The 15,155-nt window shown below is 38.6% G+C and overlaps 1 protein-coding gene across 2 annotated transcripts; it reads left to right on the forward strand.

Moving 5' to 3' along the window:
* The first annotated feature begins 388 nt into the window (after nucleotides 1–388).
* On the forward strand, nucleotides 389–8,489 carry LOC139149141 (uncharacterized). 2 transcript variants are annotated; one of them, XM_070720709.1, is made up of 2 exons: nucleotides 389–510; nucleotides 4,884–8,488. In XM_070720709.1, the coding sequence occupies exon 2, from the start codon at nucleotides 4,885–4,887 to the stop codon at nucleotides 6,493–6,495; it is 1,611 nt and encodes a 536-aa protein (XP_070576810.1). In that variant the 5' UTR covers nucleotides 389–510; nucleotide 4,884; the 3' UTR covers nucleotides 6,496–8,488. The 2 variants fall into 2 exon arrangements, with proteins under 2 accessions (XP_070576810.1, XP_070576811.1); XM_070720710.1 differs by having other exon boundaries at nucleotides 417–587; nucleotides 4,884–8,489.
* Nucleotides 8,490–15,155: the final 6,666 nt, after the last annotated feature.

The raw sequence follows: 15,155 nt of genomic DNA on the forward strand, positions 1-15,155 counted from the left end.
TTTATTGCTACCCTTTCCAAAAGTGTGCCACTTGCAGTCCCTGCAAATCATTCTTTTTATGGTCACATAACCCTGAAATGATTTGTTATATCATCGATTAAATGTTCACTACAGTTCCTGCAACTTGTTAGACTGGATATGTCTATAATGTATAAGCATGCATGTATATATTAGGGGGGCCATGGAAAAAAAACCAGGAAAGATTAGGGGGGGGGCCATAGATTTTTTCTATAATTTACTAGGGGGGGCCATGGAAAAAAATCACCGAGAAAATAGAAAATCCTCCACCCTCCCCCTGGAAGTAAATTCTGAATCGTCCCTTACATGTTGTAAGTTTTCATCAGCTCTTTAATTAAATCAGCTCATTATAATGTTTATGTGTATCCAATCACAAGCAGACTGTGGTCACATCGGTATTCGTCGGATATGAGTCTGAAGCTGACGCCAAGGAGCTTCATTTTCAGCGTTGGGGACAGCGCAAGTTTACCCTCGTGATCGTATTTTTTGCGGGTAAGTCTGAGCAGTGAGTCCTCAGCAGGTGCATGGAGTTGCTACCTATACGCACTGAATACTCCATGTGCATATGGGTGAGTTGTAGCCCCATTCTCATGTCATGATTTGTTGTTTGTGCCAAGCATGATCTTGACCTTCTCAAGTGCCATGCCCCGGCCTGATGGAGAAGGGTATTGCAACCCACCTCCGAGCTCAGACTTGCTGCGGATCCGTTATGCAAAGGGAGTGGTAGGGCTACGGATCCGCAGCAAAGCTCAGACATGATCTCCGCGCTCCGACCTGTGGCGGAGTAGGTCGGAAAATTGGCATAGGTCTTTGCGCTTGCAAAGGAGACATTCATGTGAATCAGTGCACGAGTAAGATAACGTAACAATCATTTTGGATACACTGTTTCAATTCATCTATTGGTTGCGTCATTGTTGAGTTGAGTTTGAGTTGGCACTGAACAGAGATTGATTTTAGGGAGCGTTCAGTTATTACGGCCGGAGGTGGGCCGGCAAAATCCGGGGGGGGGGGGGGGTCACCTTAAATTTGAAAACTGCAAAGGGGTGTCATGTATTTTTCATAGTTTCGTTTACTGTGCGCATGTTTTAATTATCCACGGCCCCTTAGGCAGTGTTTACAAACTAACAGTGACAGTAGTGTGTGGTCAAGTGATCAGGGGCTCCAGTTAAAGATAGGAGACCGTTGATAAAAAAGTACAGTTCTTATTTGAAATATCACATATATAATCACAACTTGAAGATACCGGTACGAGCGCTATTGATCATATTTGTGCGGGTCCCGGCCAGGTGGCCACTAGTGAAGCCTCAGGCACAGTCATGCTATGATTTGAGGCACTATGCTTTAGGTTAAATTGGAACCCTTTTTCCTTAAGCCGATGCTAAAGCAAAATGTCTCTTCTTTACAACATGAATAAGTATTTTGGGATTGGTAGGCAGCTTTTTTTAAAACTTTCCAAGTGCCGAGCCGATAACAAATTCTTCATCCTTTCATGTTTTGAACCACAATATTGTCCTGAAAGAAACAAGTTGTGGCCTATAAACTACTTTTCATGTACCGATATACCTGCGCACTTACTGAGTGAATATCTAACCGCTAGCCGTTCAGGCTATCTTGGGGTTTTTCATTTTAGCCAGGAAAGCATAGTGGATTGGTACACATAAGGGGGGGGGGCTGGCACAGGAAAAATAAAGTTTGTAGGACGGAAAGCATAAAAAAACCAAGGCAACCGAAATTGACGCTTTCATGATCGAACCCTGGAAATACATTGTATTTTGTACCGGAATAACTTAAAATGCTCCTGTGGTACCGTGGACGAAAACAATTCTCCGCACTGTTTGAAATTTTGTTCCACTGTTTAAAATTTCTCTCTTTTGTTTGAAATTTGTCTAGTGTTTGAATTTCTCTCTACTGTTTGAATTTCTCTCCTCTGTTTAAAATTTCTGTCTGTTACTTTCTTCAGTGTAATCTGTCGTGTTCACAATTGCTATGCCGCTTTCTTTATCGAAGGCCTTGATTGTGATGTTTGTTTTTATATATAGATTATTCAGAGCAGGTTTTTCTGCTCGAGTCATGTTGTTTCTGATGTGCGTTTCAAACGGAAATTCTTCTATCTCAATTCTAGCTGCTTAAAGATAGTTTTCAAGCTTAGGGATATCTGTGTCACAATTTTTAAAATAACATTTTAAACAGTAGAGAATTTTTTTTAACAGTGGAACGAAATTTTAAACAGTAGAGAAATTTCAAACAGTAGCGAAATTTAAACAGAAGAGAGAATTTTAAAATTTATTTTAAACAGTAGAAAGAAATTTCAAACAGAAGAGAGAAATTTCAAACAGTAGTTTACACAGTGCGGAGAACTGTCTTTTGCGTCCACGGTAATTAGGCCAAGTTTCATTTCAGTGCATTACATAAGATGGTATCAGTCTTAGTTTGAACTTTCCGTGATTGTTTTTATTTTATAGTTAAAAAGTGGGGTGATCCCACGCCTTAGTGTTTCAATTCAATTAGAAAAACACATGCATTGCATTTTGTCAACCCGTGACAGCGCTATCATTTATTGGAGCACGAGACAAATGGTGCAATCGATCATGTTCACGTGCATTTTCAGAGCAAACGAATCCTGCAAAAAGTAATGTGATAAGCTTATGCTCATGTTTGGAATGAAGAAAAACAAAGAAAGCCATTCTGAATCGCCTTGCGTAGATACGAGCACAGGGGCCCGTTCGCTGGGTAGTCTGTTAGCTCGATCGATTTTCTGCTCATCCTGTACTCGATCTGTCCGCCACTGTAATCTTAGGTTGCAGTGGCGAACGAGCGCTTGTGGGTAAGGGACGCTTCCTGCCGCAAATGTTTCCCGAGGTGGAGGATGATGGATGAATGGGGACGTGACATCGACTGTCATCCTTCTTGTAATTTTTACTTTCCATATTTGGCACAACAGCAGTTATATACTCCAGTACACCTAATCAGACAGCCTGACAGGTCATTCCAATTTACTTTATCGGCGCGCCAATCGGCCTTAATACGTGTATCATGTGACGCCGCGACACCGTTGGTGATCTCGTGAAAAGACCGTGGTTTAGATCTTGTTTGACACGACTACGACCATGTCACTAAAAGCAAACTAAAACATTTAGGCACTACGATGTTCTCTCGTGCGCTGCGCGCTGGGTGTACGTTCTGAGCAAAGGAAGCCTTTGCCTCACACCCTTACGGACATTTCACATGGGATTTGTGAAGGTGAGAAAGACTGTTATTTTCCGCCCTGCTCCTCCACAGGACAGAGATAATGTTTGAGCTCGGAGGTGGGTTGCAATATACTTATGGCCTGATGGCCTAGCCTGAGCTACCCACAGACTGTACTATTATTTAAGGGGTTGGCCGAGGGTTGTGAGGGAGCCGTCACCTAGCTATACCCTGAAATGCGCTTGCGAGTGGTCTTGGGAGAGACTTAGGGAACGAGCACAATTCACGACGGAGGAGGGGTGGATGGAAGAGAATATTTTGTTCGTTTTTGAGCCCCCTCCCCAATGTTAGCCCAAACTTTCAGAGTCCCCCTCTGTTGACACGAAAATCTTTGGAGCCTCCCCATTCTCCAATTTTTAAAATGTATAATAATAATAATAATAATAATAATAATACAGTACACTCACAATGTGCTTAATCTCTGAAAACAGCTAAAGGCACAAACCTGACACAGAGGAAATATGAGGAAAGGTTGAAACACAGGCACTGTAGACTTAGGCAATCTATTGTACACTGCGGCCAGTCAATATTCCATTTTATTCAGTCAAATAGAAAATAGAAATTAGGCTAATAATAAATTTTGAAACGTTTCTTCATGTTGGTCCTTTTAGAAACGAACAGGTTGGTAAAATTCTGAGAAATTGGTAAATACCCTTGTGTAGATGGCACTTTCAAACATCGTAAATGTTTGTTATTATAGAAACCTGCCTATTTTCATTTAATTAAGATAACTCTCTGCAGTATTTTGTTCACCTTTCAAAACTGCAAGTGGGGATTTGCGACTGCAATGTGATTTTCAATGTATCATTTTCCTATTTGAGTATAGGCATGGTCTTTGCCATGGAGGGGCAGAGCACAAGATGAGTGATCATTACATCTAGAAATTCGTGTAAGCATTATCCTCAGAACATTATGATTAGGCTGATTAGACTCATGGATTGTTACATCTCTGGCACATTGTGACTGAATCATGAATCAGCCCATCCCTGTAGTTTTTCTGGATGTATTTCTGATAGAAATGAAAGGCCACCATTGCAGCATCCCCTTACAACTACCCTGGTGACAAAATTAAAATATTAGGTTGATCATTTTCAATGCGTACCCTGATGTCTATCACTCTGATACAATCCAAGTGCGCTCCTTGCCTACCTTATTACTGTGAAAAGGGAGCAAATAAATGCTAGATATTTCACAAGATTAATTTAAATAATTTTATTTGGTGACAGGAAGTTGTCATGTCTTCAACTAGCTGTGATGCCAGTCAAAATATTCAACATCGGGACTGCTAAGTTGTACACCTTGAACTGATCCTGCTGCTGTTCCTGGTTGAACTGTTGTAGTCAAGATTGAGTTACCAACACAGGCATTTCGATTGCCGCTTTGCATAGCCCTCATGATATTACAAGTAAGAAGAGGCTTTGTAAAGCGGCAGTTGAAGGGCTTTTGTTTGCCAACACTGTCAGGTGTAATTATCAGCTGAGCGGTAATGTTGATCACAGAGAATTCATTGCTCTGTAAAAGTTGAAACATTGTCTAGCAGGAGGTCAGACTTGTAGTCAAAACTTCTGGCATTACAAATCACTGAGACTGTATAATTGTGTATTATTTTCATTATTCAGGATGAAGTCATCCAACGAAGGTAGTTGCAACACATACGAGTCTGGTGTTGAAGAAATGTCCTGTGGGAGCAGCTACAAACCCAAAAAGAAGAAGAACATGAAGAATGCAGACAAGAGGGTGGGCCGCCTCAAATCAAAAAGAGCTTGCATTGAGCCTGGATGCAAGGCCAAGGTTGTGCATTTGAAGCGCCATCTAGTCAAGTTGCACAAATATGATGACTTGGCAGCCCTTGTGAAGGTAACATCCTACTCCAAGAAGAAGAGAATCCATGAAAAAAAGGACAAAGGCAGACCATTCAAAGAGTGTCCGTTGGATTGTGATGCAGTGATCAAACGCATTGATAAACACTTGATCAATAAGCATAAGCTAGACCCTCAGAGTGACCTATATAAATGGTATGTCCTTGAATCAGCAGTTAAGTGCCGACAAGAATCCCGTAGGAAGAGGATGATGGCGGGTAGCAAGTCAAAGAAAATGCCAGAACAAGGTCAGCTATCTTCATCAAAGAAGCAGCAGTTTTCAGAGAGCTTCACCAAACCCTTCAACCCCCTGAAGAAAAGAAAGATTACAGAAAAGGATAGACCCATAGCTGCTCCACAAAGTCAGGGTGCTTCATCCAGCATTTCCAGAGAAACAGAAGATCAGCTGGAGAAGTTCAATAGATACCTTACCAGTTTAGAGGGAGGAATATGCCCTAGGGAATTGGCAACTCAGCATTCTGACCAGGTGAAACAGATGATCAACATGTTAACTGGCAAGGTTGAATGTCTTGGCGACAGGAAGATGGTGGAGAACCTGGTACAGAAGATGTTTGAGACCATGCGACTGACCACAGTCAGAAGCTATCTCTACTCTGTGAGCATGTTTTACAGCTTCCAGGATGCCCAACCCAAACCTGTTATTACTAACACCAAGGAGATGAGAAACACTGTCGTCATTTGGCGCTCTAGCTTCAGAAAGGGAGGACAGCAGTGTAAGGCCAATTACCAGGATGAGCAAATGCATGAAATGATAATGCCAAAGGAGGTATTACAATACTCCAACAGTGAACAATCAAAGAAAGTTATAAAGCTGGTAGCCCATTACCAGCAGGTGAATGACGGCACTGTCATAATTCCAGTAACACATTTTGCCTTGATGAGGAGTTATATCATGGTGAGCCTTACCCTCGACACAACCCAGAGGTCTGAGGTCATGAGAAGGATCACTATTGGTGACTTCAGGGAAGCCATCAAACAGGGGAACAAGTACATAGTCACAGCAAAGAAGCTCAAAACCTCTTCTATCAATGGTGCTGCCAGGATCACTTTCTCTGATCACCTGCACTCAGTTACATCAGTCTTCATCAACAAGGTATTGTCAAGAACAGCTGGTGGCGCTGGGCCTGAAAGACATCTTTTCTCAAATTATGATGGTTTACCACTGAAATCATCCGTCTTCAACAGAAGATTGAATGGAAACTTGAAGAGATCAAAAGTATCACTTCAGGCTCTATTAGCAACAAAGTCCAGGAAGTCGGTGGTGACAATGGTGTATCATATGAAACCCGAACTCGAGAAATCCCCAGCATCATCAATGTCACACAGAGAGGTCACTCATGCAGCCTACTGAAACCTTGCGCAGGACATCAAAGACGCTGCAGAAGTTGCAACCAAGACAAGAGCATTGAGAGAAGGCTTGGCGCACCAGGCTCCCATTGTGAAACTGGAGAAGAGGGAAAAATCCGCTAAGGGGAAACCATGTGAGACTGACAATGATACAACTTCTCCACTGTGGAAGATTCACTCCAATAGTCACCAGTACCAAAGATGCCAAGAAGATGACACACGTGATGATTTGTCAGTGGTTACTGCCACTACCAATGGCATTGAAGTAGCTGTAATATATGCCCCAAACCTCGATATCCTAAAGTTCACCAGATCATTTCCATGGCAGGAGATACTTGTATTCTCCTCCGTTCCAAGTCTCACTCATCAAAGAAGTATTGAAGAAGGAACATTCAACAGGGATATTAGACTGAAAGATCTGTTGCTTGATGATGCTCTCTATGTTCCCCTCTCAGTTTCACCCACGTATTGTTTTATTCAAATAAATAAAATTAAATAATCATGCAATAGAAATGTAGTAATCCGAATCTCAATTGTTTTTCCTTTGTCCCAGTCATGATTTCATGTATGTGACCACTGTTTGAGGTATGGCCGTTGGTTCACCATGGGTGTGTTCATTGTTTGCAGTCATGCCATTTGTTGACATAAGCATTGAAACCTCTAGCCCTTGTTGTTTTTGAGATACATGAAAGTAGATAACAGGTCATCCAAGGGCGTCCAAAATTTTGGAGGAAAGTTTGATGCCATACAGGTCAGAATCCAACAGAGGACAAACCTGTAGCCCTTGTAGTTTTTGAGATCTGTGAAAGTAGGTCGAGTGATACAAGGTCATGCAACAAATTGGCAAAAGATTTTGACAACATACTTGTCAATTTGAAGTAAAATGATCTGTTGGTTCCAGTGAAGATTATTTCTTGATATTATTTCATGGTTTTCGCAGGTTTCCGTAAATGGCAGTATGACCACAAAACCATGTGACCACGTGAAACTTGTTTTGCAAACTTGAAAGTACTTGCATTATGATAATATTGGCAAACTTTGAGCTCAACATAGTCTGAGGACAATATGTCTACCATTTACATGATGTAATATGAATGTGGCAGTAATAACCTGCAGGAAAATTAGGCAACCTAAGGTAGCTTCGTCATCTCAAAAAAATGTAAATACTTTCCTCAATTCTCAGAGTGTAATCAGATGAACATATATTTAGATAAAAGTCCCAAAACAATGCATATTCCAGATGTGGGCTAAAAATGCTCATGTGTTTCAGTATAAGTTTCAATTGTCTGAAATATACATGTCCCTCTGTTAATATTTCTATAAGTGTTTCATTTCATTGAAGTTGGTATAATCAACATCACAAACAATATTCATGAATAATTTCAATTGACAGTATTTTAGTATGCAAATTAGTAAATAGTAGAGATTAAAAGAGATAAATTTCTTTCACTGCTGTCATACCATTGCATCATGTATGTTTGCCTTTGGTCAAGTCATTAAAGATTATCGTGATGCTCAATTAAATCTGCAAATTACAGATAAGCTTAAAATGCAGAATGTTTTTCACTAGTACAATAAATTTGTCACATAAATCTGCAAAGTACTTTTACCCTTCCAGTTAATTTGATTGAGGAAGTCATGAATATGCAAACCCTGATTATGACCCTCATCAATAATTGATGTAAAAATGCAAAACGACTTTCGTTACTGTTATATCACAGTGTCATCAATATACATAGCAAGTTTCACCAACGTTGGTCGCGTCAATCCAGATATTTATCCCAAATTAGGAAAGTTCATTAGAGATGCAGATTTGTATGAGATGGTGAAAACATGCCAAATGACTTTGTTATTGTTATGTTGTGGTATCTTTAACATATGTACCAAGGTTTATCAATTTTTGTCAAGTTGATCCAGATACATCTCTCTAGTTAAAAAGTTTATTAAATATGCAAATCACTGATAAGCCGATATAAAAATGCAAAATTACTTTTATTACTGTTTCAGCATAGTATCTTCAATACACATTGCAAGTTTTATAGACTTTGGTGGAGACAATCAAGATATGTAATCCTAATTAGGAAAGTTCATTAAATATGCAAATTAGTAGCTGATCTCAAAATGCTAAATGAATCTCACTAATATCATAGTATCATTGATACATAGTGACTTTCGTAATCAAGTCAATCCAGATATATATCCTTAATGAAGAAAGTTCATTAAATATGCATGCAAAATGAGTAAGTAGCTGATCCCAAAATGCTACTTTTCATGAATATTATGTCACAGTATCTTCAATGTAAATGGCAAGTTTCATCAACTCTAGTCATGCCATCCAAATATATATCCCTACCAAATGTATGTTGCCAATTTTGAAAGTCATCAAATATGCAAATTAGAGATCGACTTTCATGACAACCTCTAATATCTTTCACGACTGATATATCCCCTAGTGTGATCAACATTTGAAGTAAATCTGATCAATTTTCGTGCAGAGTATATTCGTTTTTTCTGAAATTATCATTATGCAAGTAAGTCTAAAATATGCAAACCACGCCCACAAAAAACTAATTAGTTCTAGTTATTCCCGAGCAGAAACTTTATAATCTATTTCATTCCAATTCTATCAGCCATTCTTGAAATATCGCGCCAACGGACAGACAGACACCCATATAGACATCGCCGCGACATAAGCTCACGTGACACTGTGTGAATGACGGCACTGTCATAATTCCAGTAACACATTTTGCCTTGATGAGGAGTTATATCATGGTGAGCCTTACCCTCGACACAACCCAGAGGTCTGAGGTCATGAGAAGGATCACTATTGGTGACTTCAGGGAAGCCATCAAACAGGGGAACAAGTACATAGTCACAGCAAAGAAGCTCAAAGCCTCTTCTATCAATGGTGCTGCCAGGATCACCTTCTCTGACCACCTGCACTCAGTTACATCAGTCTTCATCAACAAGGTATTGTCAAGAACAGCTGGTGGCGCTGGGCCTGAAAGACGGCTTTTCTCAAATTATGATGGTTTACCACTGAAATCATCCGTCTTCAACAGAAGATTGAATGGAAACTTGAAGAGATCAAAAGTATCACTTCAGGCTCTATTAGCAACAAAGTCCAGGAAGTCGATGGTGACAATGGTGTATCAGATGAAACCCGAACTCGAGAAATCCCCAGCATCATCAATGTCACACATAGAGGTCACTCATGCAGCCTACTGAAACCTTGCGCAGGACATCAAAGACGCTGCAGAAGTTGCAACCAAGACAAGAGCATTGAGAGAAGGCTTGGCGCACCAAGCTCCCATTGTGAAACTGGAGAAGAGGGAATAATCCACTAAAGGGAAACCATGTGAGACTGACAATGATACAACTTCTCCACTGTGGAAGATTCACTCCAATAGTCACCAGTACCAAAGATGCCAAGAAGATGACACGTACATGTGATGATTTGTCAGTGGTTACTGCCACTACCAATGGCATTGAAGTAGCTGTAATATATGCCCCAAACCTCGATATCCCAAAGTTCACCGGATCATTTCCATGGCAGGAGATACTTGTATTCTCCTCCGTTCCAAGTCTCACTCATCAAAGAAGTATTGAAGAAGGAACATTCAACAGGGATATTAGACTGAAAGATCTGTTGCTTGATGATGCTCTCTATGTTCCCCTCTTAGTTTCACCCACATATTGTTTTATTCAAATAAATAAAATTAAATAATCATGCAATAGAAATGTAGTAATTCGAATCTCAATTGTTTTTCCTTTGTCCCAGTCATGATTTCATGTATGTGACCACTGTTTGAGGTCTGGCCATTGGTTCACCATGGGTGTGTTCATTGTTTGCAGTCATACCATTTGTCGACATAAGCATCGAAACCTCTAGCTCTTGTTGTTTTTGAGATACATGAAAGTAGATAACAGGTCATCCAAGGTCATCCAAAATTTTGGAGGAAAGTTTGATGCCATACAGGTCAGCATCCAACAGAGGACAAACCTGTAGCCCTTGTAGTTTTGAGATCTGTGAAAGTAGGTCGGGTGATACAAGGTCATGCAACAAATTGGCAAAAGATTTTGACAACATACTTGTCAATTTGAACTAAAATGATCTGTTGGTTCCAGTGAAGATTATTTCTTGATATTATTTCATGGTTTTCGCAGGTTTCCGTAAATGGCCGTATGACCACAAAACCATGTGACCATGTGAAACTTGTTTTGCAAACTTGAAAGTACTTGCATTATGATAATATTGGCAAACTTTGAGCTCAACATAGTCTGAGGACAATATGTCTACCATTTACATGATGTAATATGAATGTGCCAGTAATAGCCTGCAGGAAAATTAGGCAACCTAAAGGTAGCTTCGTCATCTCAAAAAAATGTAAATACTTTCCTCAATTCTCAGAGTGTAATCAAATTAATATATATTTAGGTAAAAGTCCCAAAACAATGCATATACCAGATGTGGGCTAAAAATGCTCATGTTTTTCGGTATAAGTTTCAATTATCTGAAGTATACATGTCCCTCTGTTAATATTTCTATAAGTGTTTCATTTCATTGACGTTGTTATAATCAACATCACAAGCAATATTCATGAATAATTTCAATTGACAGTATTTTAGTATGCAAATTAGTAAATAGTAGAGATTAAAAGAGATAAATTTCTTTCACTGCTGTCATACCATTGCATCATGTATGTTTGCCTTTGGTCAAGTCATTAAAGATTATCGTGATGCTCAATTAAATCTGCAAATTACAGATAAGCTTAAAATGCAGAATGTTTTTCACTAGTACAATAAACTTGTCACATAAATATGCAAAGTACTTTTACCCTTCCAATTAATTTGATTGAGGAAGGTCATGAATATGCAAACACTGATTATGACCCTCATCAATAACTGATGTAAAAATGCAAAACGACTTTCGTTACTGTTATATCATAGTATCATCAATGTACATATTTATCCCTAATTAGGAAAGTTCATTAGAGATGCAGATTTGTATGAGACGGTGAAAACATGCCAAATGACTATGTTATTGTCATGTCATAGTATCTTTAACATATGTACCTAGGTTTATCAAATTTTGTCAAGTTGATCCAGATACATATCTCTAGTTAAAAAAGTTTATTAAATATGCAAATCACTGATAAGCCGATATAAAAATGCAAAATTACTTTTATTACTGTTTCAGCATAGTATCTTCAATACACATTGCAAGTTTTATAGACTTTGGTGGAGACAATCAAGATATGTAATCCTAATTAGGAAAGTTAATTAAATATGCAAATTAGTAGCTGATCTCAAAATGCTAAATGAATCTCACTAATATCATAGTATCATTGATACATAGTGACTTTCGTAATCAAGTCGATCCAGATATATATCCTTAATTAAGAAAGTTCATTAAATATGCAAATGATTAAGTAGCTGATCCCAAAATGCTACTTTTCATGAATATTATGTCACAGTATCTTCAATGTAAATGGCAAGTTTCATCAACTCTAGTCATGCCAATCCAAATATATATCCCTACCAAATGTATGTTGCCAATTTGAAAGTCATCAAATATGCAAATTAGAGATCGACTTTCATGACAACCTCTAATATCTTTCACGGCTGATATATCCCCTAGTGTGATCAACATTTGAAGTAAATCTGATCAATTTTCGTTCAGAGTATATTCCTTTTTTCTGAAATTATCATTATGCAAGTAAGTCTAAAATATGCAAACCACGCCCACAAAAACTAATTAGTTCTAGTTATTCCCGAGCAGAAACTTTATAATCTATTTCATTCCAATTCTATCAGCCATTCTTGAAATATCGCGCCAACGGACAGACAGACACCCATATAGACATCGCCGCGACATAAGCTCACGTGACACTGTGTGAATGACGGCACTGTCATAATTCCAGTAACACATTTTGCCTTGATGAGGAGTTATATCATGGTGAGCCTTACCCTCGACACAACCCAGAGGTCTGAGGTCATGAGAAGGATCACTATTGGTGACTTCAGGGAAGCCATCAAACAGGGGAACAAGTACATAGTCACAGCAAAGAAGCTCAAAGCCTCTTCTATCAATGGTGCTGCCAGGATCACCTTCTCTGACCACCTGCACTCAGTTACATCAGTCTTCATCAACAAGGTATTGTCAAGAACAGCTGGTGGCGCTGGGCCTGAAAGACGGCTTTTCTCAAATTATGATGGTTTACCACTGAAATCATCCGTCTTCAACAGAAGATTGAATGGAAACTTGAAGAGATCAAAAGTATCACTTCAGCTCTATTAGCAACAAAGTCCAGGAAGTCGATGGTGACAATGGTGTATCAGATGAAACCCGAACTCGAGAAATCCCCAGCATCATCAATGTCACACATAGAGGTCACTCATGCAGCCTACTGAAACCTTGCGCAGGACATCAAAGACGCTGCAGAAGTTGCAACCAAGACAAGAGCATTGAGAGAAGGCTTGGCGCACCAGGCTCCTATTGTGAAACTGGAGAAGAGGGAATAATCCGCTAAGGGGAAACCATGTGAGACTGACAATGATACAACTTCTCCACTGTGGAAGATTCACTCCAATAGTCACCAGTACCAAAGATGCCAAGAAGATGACACGTACATGTGATGATTTGTCAGTGGTTACTGCCACTACCAATGGCATTGAAGTAGCTGTAATATATGCCCCAAACCTCGATATCCCAAAGTTCACCGGATCATTTCCATGGCAGGAGATACTTGTATTCTCCTCCGTTCCAAGTCTCACTCATCAAAGAAGTATTGAAGAAGGAACATTCAACAGGGATATTAGACTGAAAGATCTGTTGCTTGATGATGCTCTCTATGTTCCCCTCTTAGTTTCACCCACATATTGTTTTATTCAAATAAATAAAATTAAATAATCATGCAATAGAAATGTAGTAATTCGAATCTCAATTGTTTTTCCTTTGTCCCAGTCATGATTTCATGTATGTGACCACTGTTTGAGGTCTGGCCATTGGTTCACCATGGGTGTGTTCATTGTTTGCAGTCATACCATTTGTCGACATAAGCATCGAAACCTCTAGCCCTTGTTGTTTTTGAGATACATGAAAGTAGATAACAGGTCATCCAAGGGTGTCCAAAATTTTGGAGGAAAGTTTGATGCCATACAGGTCAGCATCCAACAGAGGACAAACCTGTAGCCCTTGTAGTTTTTGAGATCTGTGAAAGTAGGTCGGGTGATACAAGGTCATGCAACAAATTGGCAAAAGATTTTGACAACATACTTGTCAATTTGAAGTAAAATGATCTGTTGGTTCCAGTGAAGATTATTTCTTGATATTATTTCATGGTTTTCGCAGGTTTCCGTAAATGGCCGTATGACCACAAAACCATGTGACCATGTGAAACTTGTTTTGCAAACTTGAAAGTACTTGCATTATGATAATATTGGCAAACTTTGAGCTCAACATAGTCTGAGGACAATATGTCTACCATTTACATGATGTAATATGAATGTGCCAGTAATAGCCTGCAGGAAAATTAGGCAACCTAAAGGTAGCTTCGTCATCTCAAAAAAATGTAAATACTTTCCTCAATTCTCAGAGTGTAATCAAATTAATATATATTTAGGTAAAAGTCCCAAAACAATGCATATACCAGATGTGGGCTAAAAATGCTCATGTTTTTCGGTATAAGTTTCAATTATCTGAAGTATACATGTCCCTCTGTTAATATTTCTATAAGTGTTCATTTCATTGACGTTGTTATAATCAACATCACAAGCAATATTCATGATAATTTCAATTGACAGTATTTTAGTATGCAAATTAGTAAATAGTAGAGATTAAAAGAGATAAATTTCTTTCACTGCTGTCATACCATTGCATCATGTATGTTTGCCTTTGGTCAAGTCATTAAAGATTATCGTGATGCTCAATTAAATCTGCAAATTACAGATAAGCTTAAAATGCAGAATGTTTTTCACTAGTACAATAAACTTGTCACATAAATATGCAAAGTACTTTTACCCTTCCAGTTAATTTGATTGAGGAAGTCATGAATATGCAAACCCTGATTATGACCCTCATCAATAATTGATGTAAAAATGCAAAACGACTTTCGTTACTGTTATATCACAGTGTCATCAATATACATAGCAAGTTTCACCAACGTTGGTCGCGTCAATCCAGATATTTATCCCAAATTAGGAAAGTTCATTAGAGATGCAGATTTGTATGAGATGGTGAAAACATGCCAAATGACTTTGTTATTGTTATGTTGTAGTATCTTTAACATATGTACCAAGGTTTATCAATTTTTGTCAAGTTGATCCAGATACATATCTCTAGTTAAAAAAGTTTATTAAATATGCAAATCACTGATAAGCCGATATAAAAATGCAAAATTACTTTTATCACTGTTTCAGCATAGTATCTTCAATACACATTGCAAGTTTTGTAGACTTTGGTGGAGACAATCAAGATATGTAATCCTAATTAGGAAAGTTAATTAAATATGCAAATTAGTAGCTGATCTCAAAATGCTAAATGAATCTCACTAATATCATAGTATCATTGATACATAGTGACTTTCGTAATCAAGTCGATCCAGATATATATCCTTAATTAAGAAAGTTCATTAAATATGCAAATGATTAAGTAGCTGATCC

Source organism: Ptychodera flava, chromosome 14 (assembly GCF_041260155.1).
Source record: "Ptychodera flava strain L36383 chromosome 14, AS_Pfla_20210202, whole genome shotgun sequence".
In the NCBI taxonomy this organism is placed as follows: Eukaryota; Metazoa; Hemichordata; class Enteropneusta; family Ptychoderidae; genus Ptychodera; species Ptychodera flava.

Excerpts from the sequence above, each read along its gene's own strand:
- LOC139149141 (XM_070720709.1), top strand. The coding sequence starts at position 4,885 with ATGAAGTCATCCAACGAAGGTAGTTGCAACACATACGAGTCTGGTGTT.